The sequence below is a fragment of the Hypanus sabinus genome, chromosome 8 (assembly GCF_030144855.1).
Source record: "Hypanus sabinus isolate sHypSab1 chromosome 8, sHypSab1.hap1, whole genome shotgun sequence".
NCBI classification, from domain to species: Eukaryota; Metazoa; Chordata; class Chondrichthyes; order Myliobatiformes; family Dasyatidae; genus Hypanus; species Hypanus sabinus.
In genome coordinates, this window is record NC_082713.1 from 23,207,676 (window position 1) to 23,234,501 (window position 26,826).

General features: G+C 43.9%; 1 protein-coding gene across 1 annotated transcript in view; it reads left to right on the plus strand.

The window, feature by feature from the left end:
- The window catches only part of eda (ectodysplasin A), a 250,529-nt gene that overhangs the window by 137,871 nt on the left and 85,832 nt on the right, over positions 1 to 26,826 (plus strand). Inside the window, exon 2 of the mRNA XM_059976828.1 lies at positions 882 to 993. Coding sequence (XP_059832811.1) covers positions 882 to 993 — 112 coding nt within the window. The remainder of the gene's footprint in view (positions 1 to 881; positions 994 to 26,826) is intronic.

Genomic DNA, 26,826 nt, shown 5'->3' on the forward strand with positions numbered 1-26,826 from the left:
AAAACACCATAACTTACATTTAGAAATATGTGTATGTGTATATGGTTATATGTATGTGTGTAAGATATGTATGCATATGTAGACATACATATACAGTACTGTGCAAACGTCTTAGGCACATATATATAGCTTGGGTGCCTACAATCTTTGTACAGTACTATATTTGGCAATGTGGAGCGGTGAGTAAGTTCATAAATCAGGCGGGAGCAAAGGATGTTGGATGTGGCGAGGGTGGAGCATCATGGGAGAGGTGCAGCAGAGAGGAATGCCAGGGCAGGGGGGTTGGTGGGGAGGGTGGCAGGGGTGCAGACACACCCAGCCCTGAGAGTCCAGGCAAGATCATTTGATTCCAAACTATTGGTTTATTGATCATTACAGAATTGTCTCTCTGGTGCTTCCCACTCCCTCCCCTCCCCCTTCCCCTTTGCCCAACTATGATTCCCCCTCTCCCTGACACCTTCCTACTCCCAATTCACAATAGTGACTCATATCAGAATCAAGCTTATCATCACTCATGTCATGTTTTCTTTTGCGATAGCAGTACAATGCAATACACAAAATTGCTACAGTAGTCTGCAAAAGTCTGAGGCACCTTAACTACAGTATGTTCACTGTATGTGCCTCAGGATTTTGTGTAGAACCGTATATAATTACATAAAATAAATAGTGCAAAAATAGTCACAGAGAGAAGGCAGCACCGAGGTTAGGATCTAACTGGGCTCCTTAGAATCAGCAAACACTAACAACATAACATATCTGTGTTGATTACCATCGAAATGGTGGATGCTAAAGCAATTCACCATTGTATTGCTGGACAACCTTCAATACCAGGTTTTCAACACTGGACTTAATATATATTTTTTGTATGTTTCTTTCACCAGGCGCACATGATGAATTATTTACCTATAGACGATCTGGCACTACGACATGGAAATCAAGTCCAGGTGATTCATCGGATGAAGCGAAGCCAACCCAAAGAGCCAGGAGAAAGAGGTGAATAAATAGTCAAAAGGGATGGAGGTGAGAGCATGGGTAGAGGTACAGGCTTGGTTTTAAAGGATGACAGACAGCTACTCAAAGTCTCTCAAGAGTCCTTATTAGAATTCTTATGTGCAGAAGCTTTATGATATGCATCTTAATTGGATTGTTGTCATTATTTAACTGGGATCCATTACGTACAGAATTTTAAAAGCATGCCGTGCAACTGAGTTATTATTGAATGTAATACAGGATCTAACAGTATTATTGGATGTGGACTTAACAACAATAACAGGAAACATTTGCACTTCAAATGAAAATTATCACCCCTATTCCATTGAATTTTGTTCGTATGCTTAGCCAGTTTTTTTGCATTGAGTCCACCCTAGTGAATACTTGCTGAGAAAAGTTCTGTATTTTAATAAGATATCCAGGGGTACATGTGTTCCAGCTCTTCAAGAACCACGGCAAAAGGAAGTAGATGAAGGTTGCACTGCCCTCTTAGAAGGCAGCATAGTGCTATTGGACGTTACGGCGATGTACCTCTTTTAGCTGCTGCCAACAGCTTCAGCAAACCTTAACCTTCTTTATAAGGCACTGGTGAGGCCTCACATGGAGTATTGTGTACGGTTTTATGCCCCTTATGTAAGAAAGGAAGTGCTGACATTGGAGAGGTTTCAGAGAAAGTTCACTAAAGTGATTCCAGGAATAAAAGGCTCATCATATGAGGAATGATTGCTGGCTCTGGGCCTGTACTGGCAGGAATTTAGAAGAATGAGGAGAGATCTCATTGAAATCTATCGATTTTTGAAAGGCCTAGATAGAGTAGATGTGGAGATGGTGTTCCCCATGGTAGGGGAGTCTAGGACTAGAGGGCACAGCCTCAGAATAGAGGGAGGTCAATTTGAAATGGAGATGAGGAATTTCTTTAGCCTGGGCTAGTAAATGTATGGAATTTGTTGCCACTTGGCTGTGGAGACCAGGTCCTTGAGTGTATTTAAGGCGGAGGATGATAGGCCCTTAAGGCAGGGCATGAAAGATTACCGGGAGAAGGCGGCAGGATGGAGTTGAAAGGTAAGTGGATCAGCCAAGATGGAGTGGTGGAGCAGTATCAATAGGCTGAATGGCCTAATTCTGCCCTTATGTCTTACGGTCTTCTGTGCTGAGTGTATGGAGTTTACATGTTTTTTCAGTGACCCTGTCATTTCCTCTGGGTGCTCTGGATTCCTCGGATTCCGATAGAGCTGGTTGGATCATCCATGATATTCCACTTGGATTCAGTGGTAACGTGGTTAAAGTGAGTGGAATACTATCCCTGTGATGTCACTGATAGACCTTTCTTACTTACTGTAATTAATTTTTTTATGTTGAGACAGATTGTTCTTGACCTTGGATTACCTTAATCAAGCAATCAAATGTTATGTGTATAATAATGTAATAATCTTCAATAAAATTTGGGCTTGATTCTGATGAAGGATCTCAAGCTGAAACATTGATTACTTAATTCCATCCATATGTACTACCTGACTTGCTGAGTTCTTCCAGCATTGTGTGTATGTTGTTCAACAAAATTTGGTCAGGTTTTTTTTTCCACTGTTTGGGGATGGTGTGTGAAGACAAGGTCACAGAAATGAGCATTTTTTTAAAATATTTTTTTCTCTCTGCACTATATAGTTGCAATATCATGGCCACAATCATTTGTAAGCTGATTTGCTTTGGCTTCCTTGGTCATAACTTGCTCCTTTTCACCTGTATCAATGAATAGTCTGTACATCCCAATTAAATTCTTTCGCAGACTCACTTTGTCTCTCCTATATGGCTGAAAGATGCCACTCCATATTGAAATCTGTAGACAAGAGTTATGAAGAACAGGCTCTAACATATCTGGGTTTCAGACAAATTCTTGAGCTCTCCACCCAATTTATGATCCTGAAGGAGTCTGGAAGATCTGAAGTGCTCTTGGCAATCTTACTGACAACACATTAGTTTGTAAAATGGCTTAATAGGTCAGTCTTCCTGGTAAGGGTGTCCAGAAATGTTGACCATTGGAGATTTAGGTTAAAGAGTCAATTATGGTGGAGATGAAGAGGGCCTTCATCTTGGAAAAGGTCAAGAAATTTCAGAATTTTCTACCATGGATACTGTGGAAGGTGAATGCATATTCACTGGGCACTGCAGAAAGTTTTGTGGTGTCAACAGTCACAGGAACCAGGCAGGAAAGTGGAGTTGACCTCAAGGGCACATCAGCCATGATCTTATTGACTGCCGAAGAAGCCTTGAGGAGCCACAAAGCCTGCTTCCCTTCCTATTTCTAATGTTCTCTGATAATTCAATGTGGCCCTGCCTCATAGTACATTGCAGATTGTAATCCGAGAGCCCAATAGTGTGGGTCCCTATAAATAAAACATTATATCTTAAACCATTTTAGGTCCTTATCTTTGTTATTTATTCCAGAATGATTCAAAGCATAGAGAAACAGAAGCTTAATTATTCTGTATAAATCTCCCTCATGCCTTTTACTCTTCATTTCATAGGAAACCATTATATTTAAATTGGGGATTGAACAAGCCCTGAGGACATATTAGTGGGATGTCCAATTTTCCTTTGCTTAAGTTAACCTGATACTCCAAGTAGCTGATAGTACTTTGTTATATTTGTTAGATTTTAAACTTATTGTCGCAAAGTTAGATTTTACAGATATTAAGCTCATTACATAATCTCAAATGCAAGTTTAGTGTTGTTACTGGCATACGTGCACAGGGTGCATATTAATGTCATGAAAGTTAGCTTATTGAAACAGCAGCACATTACAGCACATCAAGAGGACAACACAATTGACATAAGCTTTAGTTCAGGTAAATTATGCATAAATATGTGCAAAAATAAACAACAGAATAAATTAATGACAGATGTAAGAATAAGAGTGAAGAAAAAACATATACATATCCCAATGCACTGTTGAAGTTTTTCAGGTTGGTTTAAGAACCTGGTGGCATGGGGAGGAAACTACTGATGAAATTTGAGGTCTGGATCTTCAGGCCCCTGTACTTCCTGTCTGATGGCAGCACTGAGAAGAGGTGTCAGTCGGGATATCCAGGCATCTTATTCTGCCAATTGCACTTGAATGGAAAGATACAATAATTGTGCAAACTGTGTTGAATTCATATTGGCTGGGTAGCCTAAATAACTCATTGCCAGAGAGGAACCTTTCAATCCAAATGCCAACCAAGAGTTAAGCTGGACTTTCCAAATCCAACTTGTAAATGAGGTTTACTTTCATCTAATGCAATTGGATATTCTGTCCACATGGTGTCTCCTTAATCACACTCGATGATAGATTGACACTAGCTTGTAATATATAGAACAATGGAAGTGACTGAAACTTCTATGAAAATTTCCCCTTGTCTGGAAGCATATCGTTTTCCTGCACCCTGCAATTGAAAACCTTTTTTCTTGAAGAGTGGATGTAGTAATGACCTTTTCTTGGCATTTTGCGACACTTGACTTTCAAGTGAATTCTTCAAATCTTGAGTTATATTCATGAACAGCTGATTTCAGTATCAGAAACCACTTTGTTTGGCATTGTTCCCACCTCTCTCCCACTCAGGTACCTCTTGTTCTAGCATCTACCATCCCCAACATCTTCCTGCCCAGTCTTAGAGAGGGGTGAGAGATGATCTCCATACAGATGTAGCTTTAGCATCATACCAGACTGGCAGATCTGCTCTCAGTCAATGTGTAAGCATGACTGGTTCATTCCCTGTGCAGGCACCCAATATGCTGGGCCAATATCTGATATGCACTATGAATATACACCATTTCGCGTGTGCTGATAATGTTCTCTCCAAGGTAGCCAGTAGTGAGCTCTGGGAGATTTTATTTGGTTCTAAGAGGCTCTCACATAATTGGGGATCTCTACTGAACTTTATATGAAGCTATCACATCCCCTTTGTGCCATGGTCTTGGATGGTCAGTATTCTTCTTACTTCAAGCCAATAATTGTAGGAGGTCGTTAATATGCTGAATCTACACCCGAGCAATTGCTTTAGTGAACTCAGTGATTGATGATAGGCGAATGGAATCAAAAGGACTAGAATTATTTTTCAAAGCCTCCTTTTATTATTTTCTAAATAAAAGTGCAAAATGTATGATTGATGGTAAGAAACCCAATTAGAAAGGACAGTCTTGTTCTTTCCAAGAAAACGCTAATTGTGACAAAAAACTTTTTGATTGCTTTTTGGCTGACATATTAAAGAAAGATGACTCATATAGTCAAAATGCAGTTAAACAGGAGACATGAGGGACAGCAGATGCTGGATGTTAACAAAAGAAAAACAAACTGCTGGAAAAGTTCTGCAAAACATGCACATTGTTGGAGTCAAAAGGGTAGTTATGTGAACATTTTTGAGTCAGATTGCTGCATCAGATGGATATTGTAGAGGGACAATGTTCAGTATATGTAAGTGAGCTGGAGGAGTGAGATGGAGCTGGTATTTTCGTTAGTACGCTACCAACGGAGAACAGATGGTACTGTTATTCTAATTTACATTTGGCCTCACCAAATAGATAGGGCAATCTCGTTGAGTATGATGTTCTCCTAAGGAGCTATTCCCTTAACACAGAGCACCTGTGTGTGAGTTATTTAACATGGAGAGGCTGATGCACAGTCAGCTACCAGGCATTCAGGTCAGTGTCCAGTGACATTGAATACAAGATGACGGGGGCCCTTCACTTTTGCAGCCTTCCTCTGCCTTCACTTCCGTTGTAATGTGTCATCGTCCCCACCAGTTCCATCACTGAGGTCTTGGTTGGATCACTTATTGTCTGGAACCTCCAGGGCAGACCAGTTGGTTGAGGGAATGGGATGGGGGAGGCATAGAAATATGTGTGGCTGGTAGTTCAAGAAGGCCATTATAGACTAAGCAGTTATGCTCCACAGAATGGTTGCCATGTTGACCCTTGGTCTCACTGATGTAAAAGAGGCCAAATTGAAAGTAGCAACTACAGTAGACAAAGCTGCAGGAGTTGAATCTCTGGTTCACCACCATCTGCCCCCTTACCACACACCACCTTAGAGCCTCCACTATCTGGTTCCATCTGCCCATCATCTCTCTCTTATCTGGTTCCTCATAACCTTCTGGCCTGTCTCCATCCATCCCCATTCTGTCCCCCCACCCATATTTTCTTTCTATCATCCACCACCTTCTGAATTAAACTTCTCCCTTCATCCCTCTTCTCCTCACTCATCTTCCCATCATCACCCATGTCACCGGTCTCACTTCTCTCTTTCACTTCTTTAACTGGCTATCTTTCCTCTCTACTCTCAGTCCTGATGCAGGGTCTCACCTTGAAATGTCAACCAGCCCTTTGCCACAGTGGATGCTGATTGACCTGATGAGTTCTTCCAGCTTTTGTTTTGTTAAACAGGAGCTTATGTCAAACACCCCAAATAATGGAACTATGAATATAACCATATAACAATTACAGCATGGAAACAGGCCAACTTGGCACTTCTAGTCCGTGCCGAACGCTTACTCTCACCTAGTTCCACCTACATGCACTCAGCCCATAATCCTCCATCCCTTTCCCGTTCAAATACCTATCCAATTTTTTTTTAAATGACAAAATCAAACATTCCTCTACCACTTTTACCGGAAGCTCGTTCCACACAGCTACCACTCTCTGAGTAAAGAAGTTCCCCCTCGTGTTACCCCTAAACTTTTGCCCCTTAACTCTCAACTCATGTCCCCTTGTTTGAATCTCCTCTACTCTCAATGGAAAAAGCCTATCCACGTCAACTCTATCTATCCCCCTCGGATCTTTACTGATCTTTTTACCATTTCAGAAGTATATGACCTTATTTTAGATTATATGAATGAATATGAAAGAGCTTTGTGCTGTGGCTTGTTATTCTATTATCAGTAGCCTTTAATTATAGATTGTTACTTAGTAAGCGACCTTTTTATAGATTTTCACTTGGAACTCTTTTGCAAAGCAGAAAAAACCAAGTGCAGAGAAGGAAAGCTAATCTTGAAAATGCCATATTGTCAACATCGGTGAAGATCTGTCCAGGGCCCAACATGCTAATACAATTATGAGAAAGGCATGCCAGTGGCTATATTTCATTAGGAATTTGAGGAGATTTTTTATGTCACCAAAGACTCTAGAAAACTTCTACAGATGTACCACAGAGAACATTCTGACAGGTTGCATCACCCTCTGGTATGAAGGTACCAATATCCAGAAGCAGACAAAGCTGTAGAAGGCTGTAAACGCAAGCAGTTCCATCATGGGCACAGGTCTTCCCACCACCAAGGATATTTTCAATCTGCATTGCTTCAAGAAGGTATATTCCATTATTAAGAACTCTCAACGTACAGGGCCTACCTTCTTCTCGTTATTGCCTTCAGGAAGGAGGTACAGGTGCCTGAAGTTACACACTCAACATTTTAGCAACAGTTTTTTCCCCTCTGCCATCAGATTTCTGAAATGATCATGAACCCATGAACACTACCTTACTTTTTGTTCTCTTTTTGCATTACTTTTTTTCTATTTCTTCCTTACTGTCGCTAATAGCAAAGTTTTGTGATGCACTGTACTGCTGCCACAAAACAACAAATTTCATGATGTATCAGCAATAATAAATCTGATTCATGAAGATTATGCATTCTTATATAATATATTGATATGTTCATTACTTTCCTTGGGTCAAGTATTCACATTTGTAGATGATACCAAAAATGGAGTAATGGTGAACTGTGAGAGGAATATCTGTACTCTTCAGGTGGAAGATGACAATAAATCCTACAAAATCCGAAATGTTATATTTTAAAAGGAAATGAGGTTGTATTCAGCAGGATTAATTCCAAAAGCAGCAGAATACTGACCATAGAACAGTACAGCACAGCAACGTCCTTTGGCCCACAATGGATATTCCAAACACAATGCCAAACAATGCTGAACTTCTTCTCCATGTACATAATAAATTTCCCATTATTCCCTGCATAAATGTGTCTACCTGAAAGTCTCTTAAACAGCTACCACCACAATTACAGAATGCATCTAGGCATATATACTGTATATTTTCTGGTGAAAGTGGGGAAAGTTGTTTAAAAAATACAAATTGATCAATTAGAGTACAGGAACAAATAAATCATGGTGAATTTCTTTATAAAACATTGGTTTCAGGTATTGTGGCCAGTTCTAGATACCGCACTTCAGGAAAGATATGAAGGGTTTGGAAAGTGTGCAAAAAATCATTGCAGGGATGAAATGAATAGCTACAGAGAAGGAGAGTTTTTCTTGAAGCAGGAGGTTGCAAGTGGATTTGTTAGAATTTGGCAGTGGTGTAAACAGAAAAGATTGCTCTTGATCTTAATACATATATTTGCATGCATGGTCATACATAGTGTGATCTTGCCAGTTGAATAGGTTCTCCTAAATGGGTATTTCCTTAATAGAGAATGCCTATGCATGAATTTGTTTAATGTGGGAGACTGATGTCCAGGCAGCTGCTTGATAGATCAGGGTCAGAGTCCAGTGGCATGGAGTGTAAGATACCTGGGAACCCTTTACCGTAAATTCCGGACTATATGCCGCTACTTTTTTCCCACGCTTTGAACACTGCAGCAACACTGCAGCCTATACTTCGGTGCGGCTAATGCACGTTTTTTTTTCATGCCGCCAAAAACATTTTGCCTCGTAACAGTAAACTGTTACGAATCCCGTAACTGGAGAACTTACCAGCAAAGATAGAGAGGTCCGTTGAAGTCTGATGTCACTATTTTCAAACGTTTTATTTATAAAGGAACACAAAAGTAGGGTTAATACATACATTCAGATAGCGCACATCGTCAACACTCAATCTAAAGCGCGGGTATAGTAATACTCATCATTAAGTGAGCTCTGCTGTTGTCTAGGGGTTAATAGATTGTCCGTTGGAAATATAAAAGTCACTCAGAAAGTCTGCAGGCCTCAGCCCTTTGAAAATCGCTGGGTTTCACGTGGGGCTAGAGAGAGATTGGGGGAGAAGAGAAAGAACTTGCCGAGTCTTGATGAATCTTCTGTGAACTTGGGGGAGCGTTGGTTTCATCTCCCCGATGTTAGTTAAAAGCGGTTTTCTGTGATTCCAGCCACAAATTCCAATCCCGGAATCTAACACACGTGGCTTCCTTCAGAATGGCTTCCTGCTGCTGCGGGATCACTCTCTCTTGTCTTCTTGGTGCGTCTGAAGGGGCTGTCCCCCTGAGACTCTCCTTTATACTTCCTCACGGGGTCGCAGGAGTCAGTCAGGTTGGGATGATGCAATCTCTCTCTCAACCAGCCCACCTTGCCCGAGGGCTTTTCACATGGTCTCCATGAGACAATAGTCGCTGTCGTCTTATTCTGTATCCCGGGTGGAACGTGCAATTTGGCATGTTTCTCTCTCTCTCACTTCCTGGGTCTACTGACCCCCCACCCCCTCGACAGGTGCTCTTGCGATTCTCACAAAGGAGGGGTCTGGGATCATAGCAAGACCAATAAAATTGATGAGTAGTTCACAGAGGTCCAATGAAATTGTACGATAAATCAAGCGCACTTTCACAATTAAATTATTGTAAATCAGTCATTTGTACTCACCCTCATCAACAGGGAAAACACTCGAAGAAAAGCATATGATGCAGCTTTTAAGTTAAAGGCGATCAGTAACTTTTCCTGGTAGGCTGCAGTATATATATTTTTTTACCAGTCGTTAGGAGATATTGGAATGTTGTTCGTGCACTGTTCAGTAAAAAAGTATAAGCAAAGTAATTTGTGTGTTACCGATACGTATGTATATTTAAAAGTAGCTGTGTTACAGGCACTGTTCGAAAAAAAAGTATTTGCAATATGTATTTGTTTATGTTACCATACGGATTTAATTAAAAGTTAAAAAATCCTCACGTGTAATATCTTTCTGTGTAAATATCTCATATTACAACGTGGGACACCTGTGGCTTAAAATCCGGTGCGGCTTGTACAAGTACAAAATTGATTTTCTTTCTAAAATTAGAGCGTGCGGCTTTTAATCGGGTGCGCTCTGTAGTCCGGAATCTACGGTACTTATGCAGCCTTTCTCCGCTTTCATTCCGATTGTGATGTGTCATCATCTTCCACTGGTTCCAATGCTAAGGTCTTGGTTGTCTTTGTCTAGAAACTCCTCCTGGCTAAGCGTTACCCAGCTAATATCCAGACGCATCCTCTTGGATTCTCAGGAGCCCATAAGCCTCTCCACCACAAGAAGGTGATGATCCTTGGAGAAGGATCATTTTTTGTAATGAAGTAATGATGCACTTGCTGCTGTTACGTACCCCATAACTGGGTTTACAGACCAGCAAAGAAAGAAGAATCCGTTGGAGTCTGGTGGTACCAAAACTAAAAGTGTTTATTAGTAAACTGCACAATACAGTATCAAAAATGCAAATATACATATGAAACAGGTTAGCGATAATAAACCTAAAAGTGTAGGAATAATAATAAGCAATAATAAACAAGCTCTATCAGGGTCTAGGGGTAAATGACATGTCACACAAGAGTACAAAGTTCAGTGCAGTTCATGCGTGCTGAGGCAGTTGTGGTTGTTGTATCGTAAGTTGTTGGAGAGAGAGAGAGAGCGAGCGAGATATAACGGCTGCAGCAGGCAGACCTTCTGTTGCTTTCTTATTCCATCGTATCGTTGTGGTCATTCAGCTATGACCCATCTGTTCTTCAGCTAGACTGTTCTTCTGTGGTGGACTCGTCACTCTGGCATGAGTGGACACACACACAAGTCCCCACCGGCCCTGCCGTAACACTGTGAGCTTTATTGACCGATCTCCTGATTCGGCCTCTGAAACCCCCACCTTTCTTGTGGGTCCACAACACTCAGTCAGTGTCCACTGGTGTGTCTGAAGGGTGTCTCCACAGACCTGTCTTTTATCCTTACTAACGGGGTTTCAGCTATCCATTAACTCTAAATGACTGTGTCCATCAAATCAGGCCACTCCTGCTGTCTCCTGAGGAATGTTAACAAGCAAAGTAACATCCTTATAGTGAAATGTAAGTAATCCAGGAAGAGTCAAAATATAATAAATCAACAGTCTCTCTCTCTCCTTCTTATCTGTAGCCAATGTTCCTACCTCTGTGCTTCATCTCTTTCTCTCATTAGCAGCATAGCAATAGCAATGGTCCATAGTTCTCAAAGGGGGTGGGGGGAATGGTTAACTCTTTACCCCATTTTCATCAGGTCTGTCCAGCACTCATAACACTGAACTTAATACATGCTGTATTACTCCATGACTTTGAGTTTAATTGCCTCGGTAATAGATGCTAAAATCAGCCAATACTGTAAGTGCGCCATGAACTCACTGCAGAAATGACTGCCGCATCTTACATGATAGCACACTGGACTGGAGACAAAACACATGCCTGTTCTAGAAATCTGTTCAGTGCCAAATGCAGGTGTCATGCAGATTAAATGCCACAGTTGGTAACGCGGTTTGCCTGCTGTCAACGCAGTCTTATTTGTGACAAGTGGCAACATGCAAGAATTGCTGGTACTGAAACCCATTTCTTGTGTATTTAGGAAAGAAGCAAGGACATAATTAAAAAGAAAACTGTGAATTAATCCTTAGGCTCCATTAGCTTTCTGGTCCATCAAAATGGAGTAAGCAATTGCTATTCAAGCTTTTGTGTACCACCACTGTGCAAAACTAATCTTGTGTCATATTCTCATAATGACACTGATGTATTATGATTTAGGTTGGACAACCTAAGTGTGCCAAGAGCACCACCTCAACAGCTTCCACCTACGGCGCTTGCGTCGGATCCTGGGCATATCCTGGAAAGACCGCGTGCCAAACAAGGACGTCCTGGACCAGGCCAGCATGCCAAATATGTATGTCTTTTGCACACAGCGACGACTGCACTGGCTTGGCCACGTCCGCCGCTTGCAGGATGGCTGTACCCCCAAGGATGTCCTATACGGAGAACTCGCCGCAGGATCCCAACCCAAAGGGTGCCCACTGCTGCATTACAGGGACGTTTCTAAACGTGACCCGAAGTCTGCTGATATCAGGGTGGACACTTGGGAAGAGACAGCTGCAAATTGCTGCACCTGGTGATAGGCTGTACGTACAGGCATTACCAATGCAGTGGAAAAACAAACTCGACTGTGGTGGGACAGAAGAGAGAGAAGGAAAGCTGTGGCAGTCACTACCCAGCCGCAGCCATCAGCCTTCGTGTGCAGGAGCAGTGCCAAGGACTGCCGCTCCAGAATCGGCTTATTCAGCCACAGCCGACGCTGTTCCACACCCAACTGAGTCCTAAACTGGGCGCATCCATTGTCTACTTAGACAGACGGAGCCATTAATAATTAATTATGATTCAGGAAAGGGAAGTTGCGGTAGAACCTTATTTATTTGGACCCAAGGACTAATAGAGTGGTGGGTTACCACAGGCCTGAGATCCTGGGGTGAGGGAAGTTGGGGGAAGTCAACTAGAATAGGAGCAGTTGAATTTTGAATTCAACAGAGGAGTACATTGAGGAGGAAGATAAATGGTGGATGTGGAGATTTAGATAACTACAGGGAAACACAGAAAAATCATATTAGAATGGCAAATTGGATGAGAGAAAGAATAACTCTAAAATGAGTAAAAGTTTCTGGGTTCCTGTATAACGTGAGGGAAGTAATGAGATCCAAGACTGTTGGTTAATTATTGTTAGGTGGACGAAGGTACAGCTAAAATCCACTCATACGGATCAATTCATTACAGCAGTACACTGAGATAGTGTAAGGTAAAACAATAACAGCATGTGGAATAGTGTTCCAGTTACAGAGAAACTGCAGTGCAGGTACATAATTGGATGTCAGGTCGTAGCAAGTAGGTTGTGAGATCATGGTCACATCTTATTGTACCAGGGAACTGTTCAATACCCTTGTAACAGTGGGATAGACCTTGCACCTTTGAGCCAGGCGGGATGGGAAGTGCTTTCATGCTTTGCATCTTCTGCATGATGGGAGTGGGGAGAAGAGAAAAGGCCTGAGGTGGATGCTGGCTGCTTTAGCAAGGCAGTGAAAGGAGTGGGCAGAGTCCGTGGAGGGGAGGCTGTTCTCTGTGATATGCTGAGCTGCGTCCGCAACCCTGCAGTTACCACGGACAGAGCAGGTGCCATACAAGCCGTGATGCATCCGGACGAGGTACTTCATATGGTACATCGACGGAAATTGGTGAGGGTCAGAGGAGCTTGTAGAGACGCTGGTGAGTTTCTTTTTAGCTGTGGTGTCAATGTGGTCGGACCAAGATGGGCCTTAGGTGATGTTCATTCCTAGCAACTTGAAGCTCTCAATCCTCTTGAGCTCGGCACCATTGATGTGGACAGGAGCAAATGTACCAACCCCCTTCCCCCCTCCACGGACTCTGCCCACTCTTTTCACTGCCTTGCTAAAGCAGCCAGCATCCACCTCAGGCCTTTTCTCTTCTCCCCACTCCCATCATGCAGAAGATGCAAAGCATGAAAGCATTTCCCATCCAGCCTGGCTCAAAGGTGCAAGTTCTATCCCACTGTTACAAGGGTATTGAACAGTTCCCTGGTACAATAAGATGTGACCATGATCTCACAACCTACTTGCTATGACCTGACATCCAATTATGTTCAGCTCTTTGTTTTTCTGATATTGAGGAACAGCTTTGTCCCAAGACACCATGCCCCAAGGTTCTCTGTCTCCTTCCTGCATTCCAACTCATTGTTATTTGAGATCATCTGCAAACTTGTAGCTAGATTTAGTGCAAAATCTGACCACACGATCATGAGTGTACAGAGACTGGAGTCGGAGTCTGAGGATGCAACCTGGTGGAGCACCAGTGTTTAGTGTATTTATGCAGGATGTGTTGCTGCCTAACCAGGGAGTAATTGGCTCCCAGGTCTCGGAATTATGGAAATAAAGGCAGAGCTGTAGCAATAAATAATAGTCTATTCAGATATTCCTGTTATATTCCTGAATATTCCTGTTCAGAAGCCTGAGAGATGGACCAGGAAGATGGTATCCGCTGTGGACTATTTTTGGCAGTGGGCAAATTGCAGTTTTTTTGAGGTTGTCTGGGAAGCTGGACCTTATACATACCATGAGCAGCCTCTCGAAGCGCTTCATATTGATGGACATCAGAACCACTGGGCTGTAGATGTTAAGACACTTTATGAGGAAGTCTGCAGATGCTGGAAATTCAAGCAGCACGCACAAAATGCTGGTGGAACACAGCAGGCCAGGCAGCACCTATAGAGAGAAGCACTGTCGACGTTTCGGGCCGAGACCCTTCGTCAGGACTAATTAAAAGGAAAGGTAGTAAGAGATTTGAAATTAGGATTGGGAGGGGGAAATCCGAAATGATAGGAGAAGACAGAAGAGTGTGGGGTGAAGCTAAGACAGGGGTTGGCAAACTTTTTGACTTGTGGGCCACAAAGGGTTCTAAAATTTGACAGGGGGGCCGGACCAGGAGCAGATGGACAGAGTGTTTTGGTAATACACCTCATAAGAGAAAATAAAATATCATGGGATATGTAGAAAACATGTGCTTTAATTTCAATTGAGAATGAACAAATGCATTACAACAAAATATCTGTCATGGTATTTAGCTATTTTTTTTAATAGTAACAGTTATTACTTTAAAGCACTGAAAATTCTGTTGTCCTTCAAGATATTATCATCATCACTCTCTTCCTGACTGTCTTTATTTCAAAAACGGTAGGAGATGCAGGTCTACTTGTCCTGCTCAATTGTCCTCTGTGCCAAAACTCAACAACGACCAGCACAAGGACAGAACAGTGACAGCGCGCCAGTATGCGGAGCGCGTTATTTGATCTGGAGCGCATTTTTTATTTTGAGAACGTACGTGCACCTGCGCACTACTCATGTCCATCACTTAACAGAAATGACATGTAACATGTGAGGCTTATTGAAAAAAATATTTTCAAATGCATTTTTTATATAACACAACGAAGAAACTTATTTTTAATTTCAGTGGGAACAGTGTTGTTGGTCTCCCTTTTTAGCCAGCGCATCAAAGTCTGGATTTAGTTTTGTTGTGGCGATTCTCAGGATGGATCTGAGGTGTTGGTCAGTTAACTTGGATCTGTGGCTGGCTTTGTTGATGTTCATGACGCTGAACGCCTGTTCACACAAATAGGTCGAGCCGAACAAAGAGTAAAGCGCAAATGTGGAGTAATACGCTGCACCTCAACAAAAGGTCAATGTATATAGAGTGTGTCATCTATTGGGAAAAAGCCAGAATTGCGGGGAAGAAACGTTAACAAGGTTTATTAATATAATTTCATCAAGTTCTGCGGGCCGGATTAAAAAGCTTAACGGGCCGCATATGGCCCTCGGGCCGTAGTTTGCCCATGCCTGAGCTAAGAGCTGGAAAGGTGATTGGTAAAAGGGATACAGAGCTGGAGAAGGGAAAGGATCATGGGACAGGAGGCCTAGGGAGAAAGAAAGGTGGAGGGGAGCACCAGAGGGAGATGGAGAACAGGCAAAGAGTGATGGGCAGAGAGAGAGGAAAAAAGGGGAGGGGAAAATAAATAAATCAGGGATGGGGAAAGAAGGGGAGGAGGGGCATTAACGGAAGTTAGAGAAATCAATGTTCATGCCATCAGGTTGGAGGCTACCCAGACGGAATATAAGGTGTTGTTCTCCAACCTGAGTGTGGCTTCATCTTGACAGTAGAGGAGGCCATGGATAGACATATTTGATTAATGCCAACAGCAAGCTACTACTTGTAAATTTTCAAATGGAAATTTTGTTAAATAGAAGATTTAAAACAACATTAACTATCCCGAAGTGTCGAAATTTTGTTTTTGACAATATGTAAGGGCATTTCTTGTTTGGTGAAAACTTGCTTCTGTTTATAATAACAGAAAAGGCTAATGAGATGATTGACACAAGAGATTCTGTAGATGTTAGAAATCTTGAGGTACACACATACACACGAATGCTGGAGGGCCCCAGTCAGAATTATTATCTGTTTAATTCCCTTCATAGATATTGTCTGTCCTGCTGAGTCCCTCCAGCACTGTGTGTGTGTGTGTTGATGAACCCGTTGGGCTTACGCTGCCTCCCAGGGATGCAACCCTGCCAGTCACACCACCCTATTTCCCAGCGTCCCGCAACTCATTCTCTCTCACACCTGCCCATCAACTCCCTAAACCATTCTCTGTGATTTTCTCCTGCCATCAACCTACAAGAATTAGCTAACTAACCAGAGTCTCCAGATGGAAGTCATGTGGCTATAGAGGCAACAGGCAAATTCTGCACACACGGCATCCCAGATCAGGATAGATCCCAAGGCCCTAATGCTGTGAAGCAGCACCCCAGTCTGCTACACCAGTAACTCCAAGAATATATTGATGAGCTTTAGAGAGTATTCATCAGACCTCATTTTGCATATTGGAATCAGTGTGGGGCCCCGTATCTTGCAAAGGATGTGCTGGCATTTGAAAGAGCCCAGAGGAAGTTTACGAATGATCTTAGAAATGAAAGGGTTAATGCATGATGAGTATTTGATGGCTCTGGGCCTGTAATCACTGGAATTTAGAAGAGGGTATCTCATTAAAACCTACCCATGAATGCAGCCAAACAAAACAGCATTACCCCGGGACCAAGGTGCAAAACAGTACCAACACTCACACATAGCACAATGCATTTGTTGTGCATGTAAGAGATCGATAAGATACAGTCACACACAAAAAAAAATAGTCTGAGACCCCAAGTCAATAGACAACAGACAATAGGTGCAGGAGTAGGCCATTTGGCCCTTTGAGCCAGCACCGCCATTCACTGTGATCATGGCTGATCATCCACAGTCAGTACCCTGTTCCTGCCTTCTCCCCATATCCCCTGACTCCGCTATCTATAAGAGCTCTATCTAACTCTTTCTTGAAAGCATCCAGAGAATTGGCCTCCACTGCCTTCTGAGGCAGAGCATTCCGTAGATCTACAACTCTCTGGGTGAAAAAGTTTTTCCTCAACTCCGTTCTAAATGGCCTTCCCCGTATTCTTGAATCCTTGAGTCCTTGAATGTTCCAGTTGTCTACAGTTGAACACAATCCTACTTGTCTTCGCACACTGGGGGCAGAACTGACTCCATCATGGACACTGTGCCGTACCGACTCTGATGCCTCTTTCCTGGGCAGCTATATACCACAGCTTGAGGCCCACTCCTTGCTACGACCTAGGCCATGCAGTCCCCCCGCCACCTGCCGGTGGATCTGCAACTCAGACTTGCAGTATTGCACATCGGTTGTGTCCGGCAGGGTCTTGCGATCACAAGACAAGCGACTCTTAAGATGATCACCGCTGTGACAGAATGTGTCGCCATCTTACTGGAAATGTTTCAGCTAGTGGAGTGAGCCTGGACCAGAAAGCACAGCCTAAGAGTAGGTAGTCCCTTTAGAACAGAGATGAAGAGGAATTTCTTCAGCTAGAAAGTAGTGTATCTGTGAATTCATTGTCATAGATGACTGTAGAGGCCAAGTCACTGGGTAGATTTAAAGTGGAGATTGATAGGTTCCTGATTATTAACAGTGTCTAAATAGGTTCCTGATTATTAACAGTGTCTAAGGTTATGGAATGAAGGCAGAAGTTGGTTGAGAATCAACCATAACTGACTGACAGTAGACTCAATGGCCTAATTCTGCTCCTATGTGATGTGGTCTTATCGATATTTGTCCTTTCGATTCATTATACTATATGAATGGAGCCTAACCTATCTGGAATTACACAGGTCAGAGTGGAAGGAAATCCCCTTTTCCCAGTGTTTCCATTCAGTTCTCAGTTGTCGATTTTGCTGTAAACTGCATCAGTACATATTGTGTCGTGTATTCGGTCCATAATGACAGACAAGAAAAGCTGGTTTAACTCAACTGCTGGTTTTATTGCAATAAGCACAAAACAGATCTGGCATTATGACCCAGGGAGAGAACCCACTCAGTCTCATACAGATGATTATTCCACACCCTGGTTACAGTCAGTGTGACCCACAAATGCACCTGCGAATAACTGCATGACCGAAGCTAAAATGTAACAATAAATGAGCTTGGACATCCCACCATAATCCCACAAAAGCAATTTAAAACAAGAACGATAATGGCGCTGGCCAATAGGAAGCTGGTGTGGGCTATCGATGTCTCTCCCCCCCCCCCCCCCCCCCCACACTGCTCCCACCTGAGGGGTTAACTACCCCCGGCAACTAGAGTCCACAATAAAGTCAAAAAGTCCCGGTGGTGATCGACCCTGCTGCCTGGGGCGCTGTGCGGTTTCTATAGCCTCACACCCCCATGGAAGGCACTGTTTGGTGAGGCAAAAGGCAGGGCATCTTTAGCCTCGCCAGCCAGTCCTGGTGCAGCACGATGACCTTCCTCCGCTCAGGCACCTGATACACCACATCAGAGATGTGGTCGAACACCTATCTCGACCCCTTCCAACAGCTTCCAAGCTTGGAGAAAGTCTCTCCTTTGTTGTGGAGAACTTGGGGCTTTGGTGCCCTAGCCTAGTGGCCTGACTCCTTCTGGGACGTGCAAATGTCACTGCAGTGCACGAACAGCTCCCATTCCCCAGGACAACAGAAGCGTTCACACAGCTTGCCCAACGTCTTTGTGACCCCAAAACGGAGAGCCCACACCAGCCCGTGACTCAGAGCCCCGGAGGCGAAGACCAGCTGCAGGAGATGTCTATCACCATTAGACAGCTGCCACCAGCGGAACAGCGACCCGTCGCACATCTCCGGCGTTCCCCACTGAACTTTGATCTCTGGATCCAGGGTGGAGCTCCCTGCTCACTCAAGCCGCTGTCCCACGCTCAGCCATTCCCTCATCCGAGTCAGCACGGGATCGCTCACCTGCTCACAGTGCAGCTGCTGTTCAGTGTTGGGGAGGTCTACCTCGCCACCTGCCACTTGAAGCCATCACCACTTGCCCCTGGTTCCACTGTGTTCCCTTGAGCTGCGGTGAGGCGTGTTGCATGGCGGTGGCCACGTGAAACCGGTGGAGGTTGTTGCTGTTCCTGTCGGGTCGGTCTTCTGGAGCTCCCCTACTGGAGAGCCACAGTTCAGTGCCGAGGTAGAGCCCTCGCCACGTCCACACAAGCTTCCTAGTGCAGTAGTAGGTGAGGCCAATGATGCAGGACTCCCAGCTGTTGGCTAGCCACGCCTCGTGCTCCCCTGTGTTTTCCTCCACTGCAATGTGCTGCCTCCTCTTCCTTCTCATTGCTGCACAGTCACCGGTGACCGTAGCCAGCTGGACCGCCATCGTTGTGCTCCCAGGCGGGGATGGCTGGTCTGCCTTGGGGAAGACACCCAGGTGGATGATGTTGATGGTTGACCCTGTGTCCACCATGCATTCCTTGTATAAGCCTTGATCTTCACCCAAATGGCACGCTCGGGGAGGTGACAACTGAGGGATTCAGCTGGTGCCGCCCACTTAGCGTTTCCTGATACAGGGTTGTGGTGTGATGCTGGTGAGGGGCAGTCCCAGGCCACACGGCCTGGCTTTCCTCTCTGGTAACAGCGATCACTCCGTGACACGCAGCAAGGCCGGTGCGGTGCTGGTCAGACCCGTCTCACAGACTCCTCCTTGTCAGTGCCTCGGTGGCACAAGACTCGGCTTGCGGCATGCGGGGCGATGCTGGAAAGACTTGGGGGCTAGAATTGTTTATGCCCTCTCTGCATCTGCCAGCAATGATGGTGATGTCAGGGAAACATGCTGCCAAAGGCGCTGCGGTGTCAGAGCATTCACAAGTGCGTGGACGGCTAGCTCTTCCTGGGCTGGGGGAAGGAACGGGGTGTAACCATGCCAAGCACAGTGGCAGAGATCTGCTGTGAATGCCCCCAGACTTTCTCCCTCACGGTACTGCCTGCTGCCCAGTTCTTCCCTCATTATTTCATCCAGCGACCTCTGCCTGAAACGCCGCTCCAGGAATGCTATGAGGGCCCTGTAGTCACGCTGCTCAGCCAGCGTTAGGCTGAGGAGGGCCCGCAGGGCATTCCCCCCTCCAGCACCAGGGCGAAGTAGAACGCTGTCTCCGTTGTGCCATGAGGCAAGTTTGACTGGTACCATTGTATCTCAGGAGCTTCAGGGTGGACTTTGTGGCATGAATTGCTGAGGCCTGTCGGTCTTCCTCTTGCTCCACCAGCGTCGGTGGCCCCTGCCCATGTTGCTCGTCCTCCCATGACTGTGGCGACTTGGGTTCCCTAGTGCGGGATATGAGGGAGGTAGGTGATGTGCTCCACTGTGTCCACCAGGCTGGGGAGCCTGCGTATGCTTGCCCTGTTGGGGTTCCCTGGGAAGTTAGTGTGCTCTGTTCCCAGATTGACCGTCGGTATCAGCATCCCGTCTTTGGGAGCCCGTCTCCGGGATGCGGAGGAAGGCCTACTGGTCGTTCCCTCAACTTATTCCCCGGGTCTTCAGGTACTCCATCTGGTGTCGTAGTTCTTCAATCTTGCCATCAATTTCTAATTCCACTCTTGCCATCAATGTGGCAAGCATTCGGTCCACAATGACAGGTGAGAGAAGCTTGTTTAACTCAACTGCTGCTTTTATTGTGACAAGCACAAAACAGACCGGGTGCTATGACTTGGTGAGAGAACCAACTCAATCACATATAGACAAGGGACTTGATTTTCACACACTCTGGTTACAGTTAAGGAGATTCAGCAGCACACATGTGAATAACTGTATAACCCAACCTAAAATGTACCAATAAATGAACTTGAACATCCCAACATAACCCACAAAAGCATTTTAACCCAAGAACAATAAATAGTGCTAGACACCAGGAATGCTGGGACAGACTGTCAACCCACCCCCACCCATTTCCACCCCTGGAGCACTACAATATTTTTGACAATTTGCTTTCCCAAGATTTTCTAGAAAGGCTTTCATGTTGCCACTCATACAACAGTGCAATTGTGCACACTTATGCAGTTTGTCTGAAAATTGCTCTCTCTGGTTTCAATGTATGAATATACAACTGCAAGTTTGAATTTTCATTACCAGAGCTGTAAATATGTCAAAAATTATATGGAGTGCTAGTCAATATCAGTTCACCACCTCTGAGTAACCTGATTTTAAATAGACATTTATAAAATACTTTTATAATTATCTTCATAAACCTTTGCCATTTTCTTAATATATTAAAATTACATTATAATTATATGATTAAATTAATGTTCTTGTGCCTAAATGAAACAGTTTAATTTTGGACAGTTTCCCAAAGCCTCAAAAATGAACATCATTAGCGGAGTCAGATAACAAAAACAAATTCTCTCTGGAGGATTTGGGGCAGAGTCTTCCATCAGGACAATGATTTTACAGCTTTTGTGGAATTACATTTAATGAGGGATGAACATAAACTTAAAATTCCAGTCTTATGTTGCAATTATGTAAAGTTCTGCAGAATTGTGGCAAACAGCAGAAATCTATGTTATTGAGAAGCAGCTCCTGCTACAGTCAAGCTCCTGTAATCCAACAAGCTCATGAGGTTGGAAGTTGCCTGACTGGCAGATACTCCGGGATACTGGATGCTATTCACAGCCCTAATTCATTTTTACTTAGATATTATGCAGTATTATAATAAATGGTATCAACAGGAGAAAACCTGCAGATGCTGGAAATCCAAAGCAACACACACAAAATGCTGGAGGATCTCCGCAGGCCAGGCGGCATCTATGGAAACAAGTAAACAGTCAATGCCTAGGCCCGGAGTATTGACTGTTTACGAAGAATATTAGATATATAGGAGCAGAATTAGGCCATTTGGCCCATCGAGTCTGCTTCATCCTTTCATCATGGCTGATCAAATTTTTCAAACTCATGCTTTCTCCCCGCATCCTTTCATGCCCGGATCAATCGAGAATCCATCAACCTCTGTCTTAAATATGCATAAAAACTTGGCCTCCACATCTACCTGTGCAACGAATTCTGCAGATACATCACTCTCTGGCAAAAGAAATTCCCCCTCATTCTGTTTTAAAAGGATGCTCCTCTATTTTGAGGCTGTGCCCTCTGGCCTTGGACTGTCAAACCATAGGAAGCATCCTCTCCACATCCATTCTATCAAGGCCTTTCGCCATTCGATAGGCTTCAATGAGCTCACCGTTCATTCTTCTGAATTCCAGTGAATACAGGCCCAGAGCCATCAGATGTTCCTTTTATGACAAGCTATTCAGTCCTGAAATCATTTTTGTTAACCTCCTGTGAACCTTCTCCAATGTCAGCACATCTTTTCTAAGGTAGGGAAGCAGATCTGCACACAGTGCTCCAAGCAAGGCCTTACCAATGCTTTATAAAGTTTCAACGTTACGTCCTTGTTTCTATATTCTGGTCCTCTTGAAATGAGTGCTAACATCACATTTGCCTTCCTCACCACAGTCTCAACCTGCAAATTGATCCTTAGGGAATCCTGTACAAGGACTCCCAAGTCCCTTTATGTCTCAGTTTTTTGTATTTTCTCTCCATTTAGAAAGTTGTCAACCCTTTCATTTCTTCTACCGAAGTGCATAATCATACTCTTCCCTACACTGTATTCCACCTGCCATTTCTTTGCTCATTCTCCTGATCTCTCGGTTCTTAGGTCGTCTCTCTACATCCTCAATGCTACCTCCCTCTTTACCTGTCTTCATATAGCCTGCAAACTGTACATCAAAGCTATCAATTCTATCATCCAAAGCATTAACATATAACGTAAAAAGAATCAGAACTAACACAGATGCCTGTGGAACATCACTAGTCACTGGCTCCCTTTATTTCCATTAATTGCCTCCAGCCAATCAGCCACTGCTTTATCCATGCTAGAATCTTTACTGTGATATACTGGGCCCATAGCTTCTTTAGCAGTTTCATGTGTGGCACCTTGTAAAGGACTTATGAAAATCCAAGTACACAACATCAACCAATTCTCCCATGTCTATCCTGTTTGTTATTTCTTCAAAGAATTCCAACAAATTTGTCAGGCAAGATTTTCCCTTGAGAAAACGATGCTGACTATGGCCTATTTTATCATGTGTTTCCAAGTACTTTGCGACCTCATCCTTAATAATTGACTGTAACATCTTCCCCACCACTGATGTCAGACTAACTGGCCTATAGTTTCCTTTCTTCTGCCTCTCTCCCTTCCTGAAGATTGGAGGGACATTTACAACTTTCCAGTCTTCAGGAACCATTCCAGAATCTAGCTATTCTTGAAAGATTATTACCAGTGCCTCAACAACCTCTTTAGCCACGGCTTTCAGAACCCTAGGGTGTACGCATCTGGTCCAGATTATTTATCTACCTTCAGACCTTTCAAATTCCTTCTCTGTAGTTATGGTAACTTCACACATTTCATGCCCCCGACACCTTGAGCTTCCACCATACTGCTAGTGTCTTCCACAGTGAAGACTGATTAAAATACTTTTTCATTTCATTCGCTGTTTTGTTGTCCCCTACTGCTATCTCTCCAGGCACCGTTTTTCAACAGTCCAATATGCATTCTTGTCTCTCTTCTGCACTTCATGTATCTGAAGAAACTTTTGGTATCCTTCTTGATGGTATTGGCTAGCTTATTTTTGTATTCCATCTTTACCTTCTTAATAAATTTTTAGTTGACTTCTGTTGGTTTTTAAAAGCTTCCCAACCCTTTAACTTCCCACCAGTTTTTGCTCTATTATATGCCTTCTCTTTGGCTTTTATCATGGCTTTGATCTATTTTGTTAGTCATGGTTGAGTCATTTTGACTTTAGAATACTTCTTCCTCTTTGGGATGTATGTATCCTGTGCCTTCTGAATTCTTTCCAGAAATTCCAGCCATTGCTGCTCTGACATCATCCCTGCCAGTGTCCTTTTCCAGTCAATTCTGGCCAGCTCCTCTCTCATGCCTCTGTTGTTCCCTTTACTCCACTGGAATATTGATACATCCGACTTTTGCTTCTTCTTCTCAGATTTCAGTTTCAATTCGACCATATTATGATCACTGGTCCCTAAGTGTTATTTTACCTTAAACTCTCTGAACAACTCAGTTTCATTGCAGAACACCCAATCTAAAATAGTTGATCTTCAAGTGGGCTCAACCATGAGCTGTTCTAAAAAGCTATCTCGTGGGTACTCTAGAAATTCCCTCTCCTGTAATTCTGCATCAACATGATTTTCCCAATCTGAAGTCACCCATAACAATTTGTAACATTGCCTTTCATGCATTTTCTATCTCCCATTGTAATTTGTAGACTACATCCTTACTACTGTTTGGGTGGCAGGAAACAACTCCCATCAGGGTCTTTTTACCCTTACAGTTCCTTAGCTCTACCCACAGTGATTCAATACCTCTGACCCTATGTCACCTCTTTCTAGTGATTTGATTTCATTTTTTACCAACTGAGCAATGCCACCCCCTCTGCCTTCCTGCCCATCCTTTCGATGCAAGGTGTGTCCTTGGGCAATAATCTCCCAGCTGTAATCTTCCAGCCATGATTCCATGGTACCTACATCATCCCTGCCAATCTGCAACTGTGCTACAAGTTCATCTACCGTATTCTGTATACTGTGTGCATTCTGATACAGCATATTTAGTCCTGTATTCACCCTTTTTGATTTTGTCCCACCATGCTTAATCTTTTGATTCTCGCTTTGTGGGAGGTCTTTCCAACATCTGCCTTCACAACCTGTCCACCAACTGTTCTGGCACTCTGGTTCCCATCCCCCTGCAACTCTCATTTATACCCCACCATGCAGTGTTAACAAACCTTCCCATTAGGATCTAGACCCCCTCCAGTTCAGTTCCAAACCATCCCTTCTGTACAGGTTCCACTTCCCTGCAAGAGAGCCCAAAGATCCAAAAATCTTATGCCCTCCCTCCTACACCAACTGCTTCGCCACGTCTTAAGCTGCATAATCTTCCTAGTTCTAGCCGCACTAGCACATGGCAAGAGATCACAACCCTGGTGGTCCTGCCCTTTAACTAGTACCTAACTCCCTGAACACCCTATGCAGAACCTCGTCACTCATCCTACCATGTCATTGGTACTTACATGGACCACCACTTCTGGCTGTTCACACACCCACTTAAGAATGCTGAGGACTCGATCCGAGAAATCACAGATCCTGGTACCCAGGAGGCAACATACCAACCGGGAACCTCATTCTCACCCACAGAACCTCCTGTCCATTGCTCTAACAAACAGATCCCTATCACCACAGCGTGCCCCTTCCCCCCCTCCCACTTCCCTGACAACTGTGACTTCCCTGTGTTAGGTCAAACCCCCTACAGTATCCCCTAGTTGTTGAGGGGTATGGCCACAGGGGTACTTGCACTGGCTCCTTAACCCCTTTCCCCTTCCTGACTGCCACCCAGTTTCCTGTGTCCTGCACCTTGGGTGTAACTGCCTCTCCATATGTCCCATCTATCACCCCCTCAGCCCCCCGAATGATCCGGAGTTCATCCAGCTCCAGCTCCTTAATTCAGTTTGTTAGAAGCTGCAGCTGGACACACTCCTCACAGTTGTAGTGGTCAGGGATACTGCAGGTCTCCCCAACTTCCCTTATCGTGCAGGAAGAGCATTACACTATCCTGCCTGTCATCTCTACCTAGCAGAGCAGATACAAAGAAGGGAAGGAAAACATTTGAGTTTTGCATTCTCTGAGTGAAGCAGCGAAGAGCTAAAGCCTTAAGAGAACCACTCTTGTGTCTACTCAGACAATGGCCACTGTGTTTACTCAAGCCTTCCTTTAATTTGCTCATACTAATTAATCCCAAATGCCAATTGACTGCTGGCCAAAGCTCTATTTTGCTGTCATAAACCACCCCATACTCTTTTCCATAGATGTTGCCTGGCTGGCAGAGTTCTGCCAGCACTTTGTGCGTGTTGCTTATAATTAGTAGCCGTCACTCTGACCAGCTGCCTGTGCCAAGTGTTGTGCTGGAAGGATCAGTGCTGGATTTATTGTCATTAATCATCTGATAATGTGGTAAACTGGACCGGCAAATTTGCAGATGACACCAGGAGTTGGGTGGGGGGTGGGGGGGATGCCGTGATGTGTCTGTGTGGCGTGGGTTGTGAATGAAACTAACAGAAAGGTCATAAAGAGAGCTGTTGGCTCAATGGCCTTTATAAAGCGAAGTATTGAATCCAGGATTTTGACTGTTATGTTTAAGTGCAGTAGAACAAAGGGTTCTGGGAACTTTTCTCAAAATAACATGTTGGGGAGGTATAATTTTGAGAATTGTGTGGAGTTCTGGTTACCTACCCACAGGAAAGATATCAGTAAGTTTGAAAGAGTGCAGAGAAAATTTGCAAGTATGCCAATATGGGTTGAGGCTCTGAGTTATAGGGAAATGTTGAATTGGTTCGGACTTTATTCCGTGCAGCGTAGGAGATTGAAGAGAACTTTGATAGAAGCATACAAATTTATGAGGGGTTTAGTTAGGGTAAATATATACAGGATTATCTACTGATGTTGGGTGGGAATGGAACTGGAGGTCATAGGTTCAGAGTGAAAGGTGAAATGATTAGGAGGAATCTGAGGGGGAGCTTTTTCACTCAGAAGGTGGTGTGAGCATCGAATGAGCTGCCAGCAGAATTGATGGTAGCGAAGTTTGAATAGGTACATGACTAAGAGAAGTATGGAGGGCTTCAAAGCTCGGTGTCTCCACTTTGCAAGTAACATAGACTCATTGATTGTAGTCTGACCTGCTGCTGAACTGTCATTTGTTAGGACCAACTTTGGTGAGTAACAATCAAATCATTATTTTGTATTCAGAAATGTAATAAGGCAACTGTTACTGTAGAGTGATTGTGTAGAGGTAAAAAAACAGGTTGGTATGGGCTACA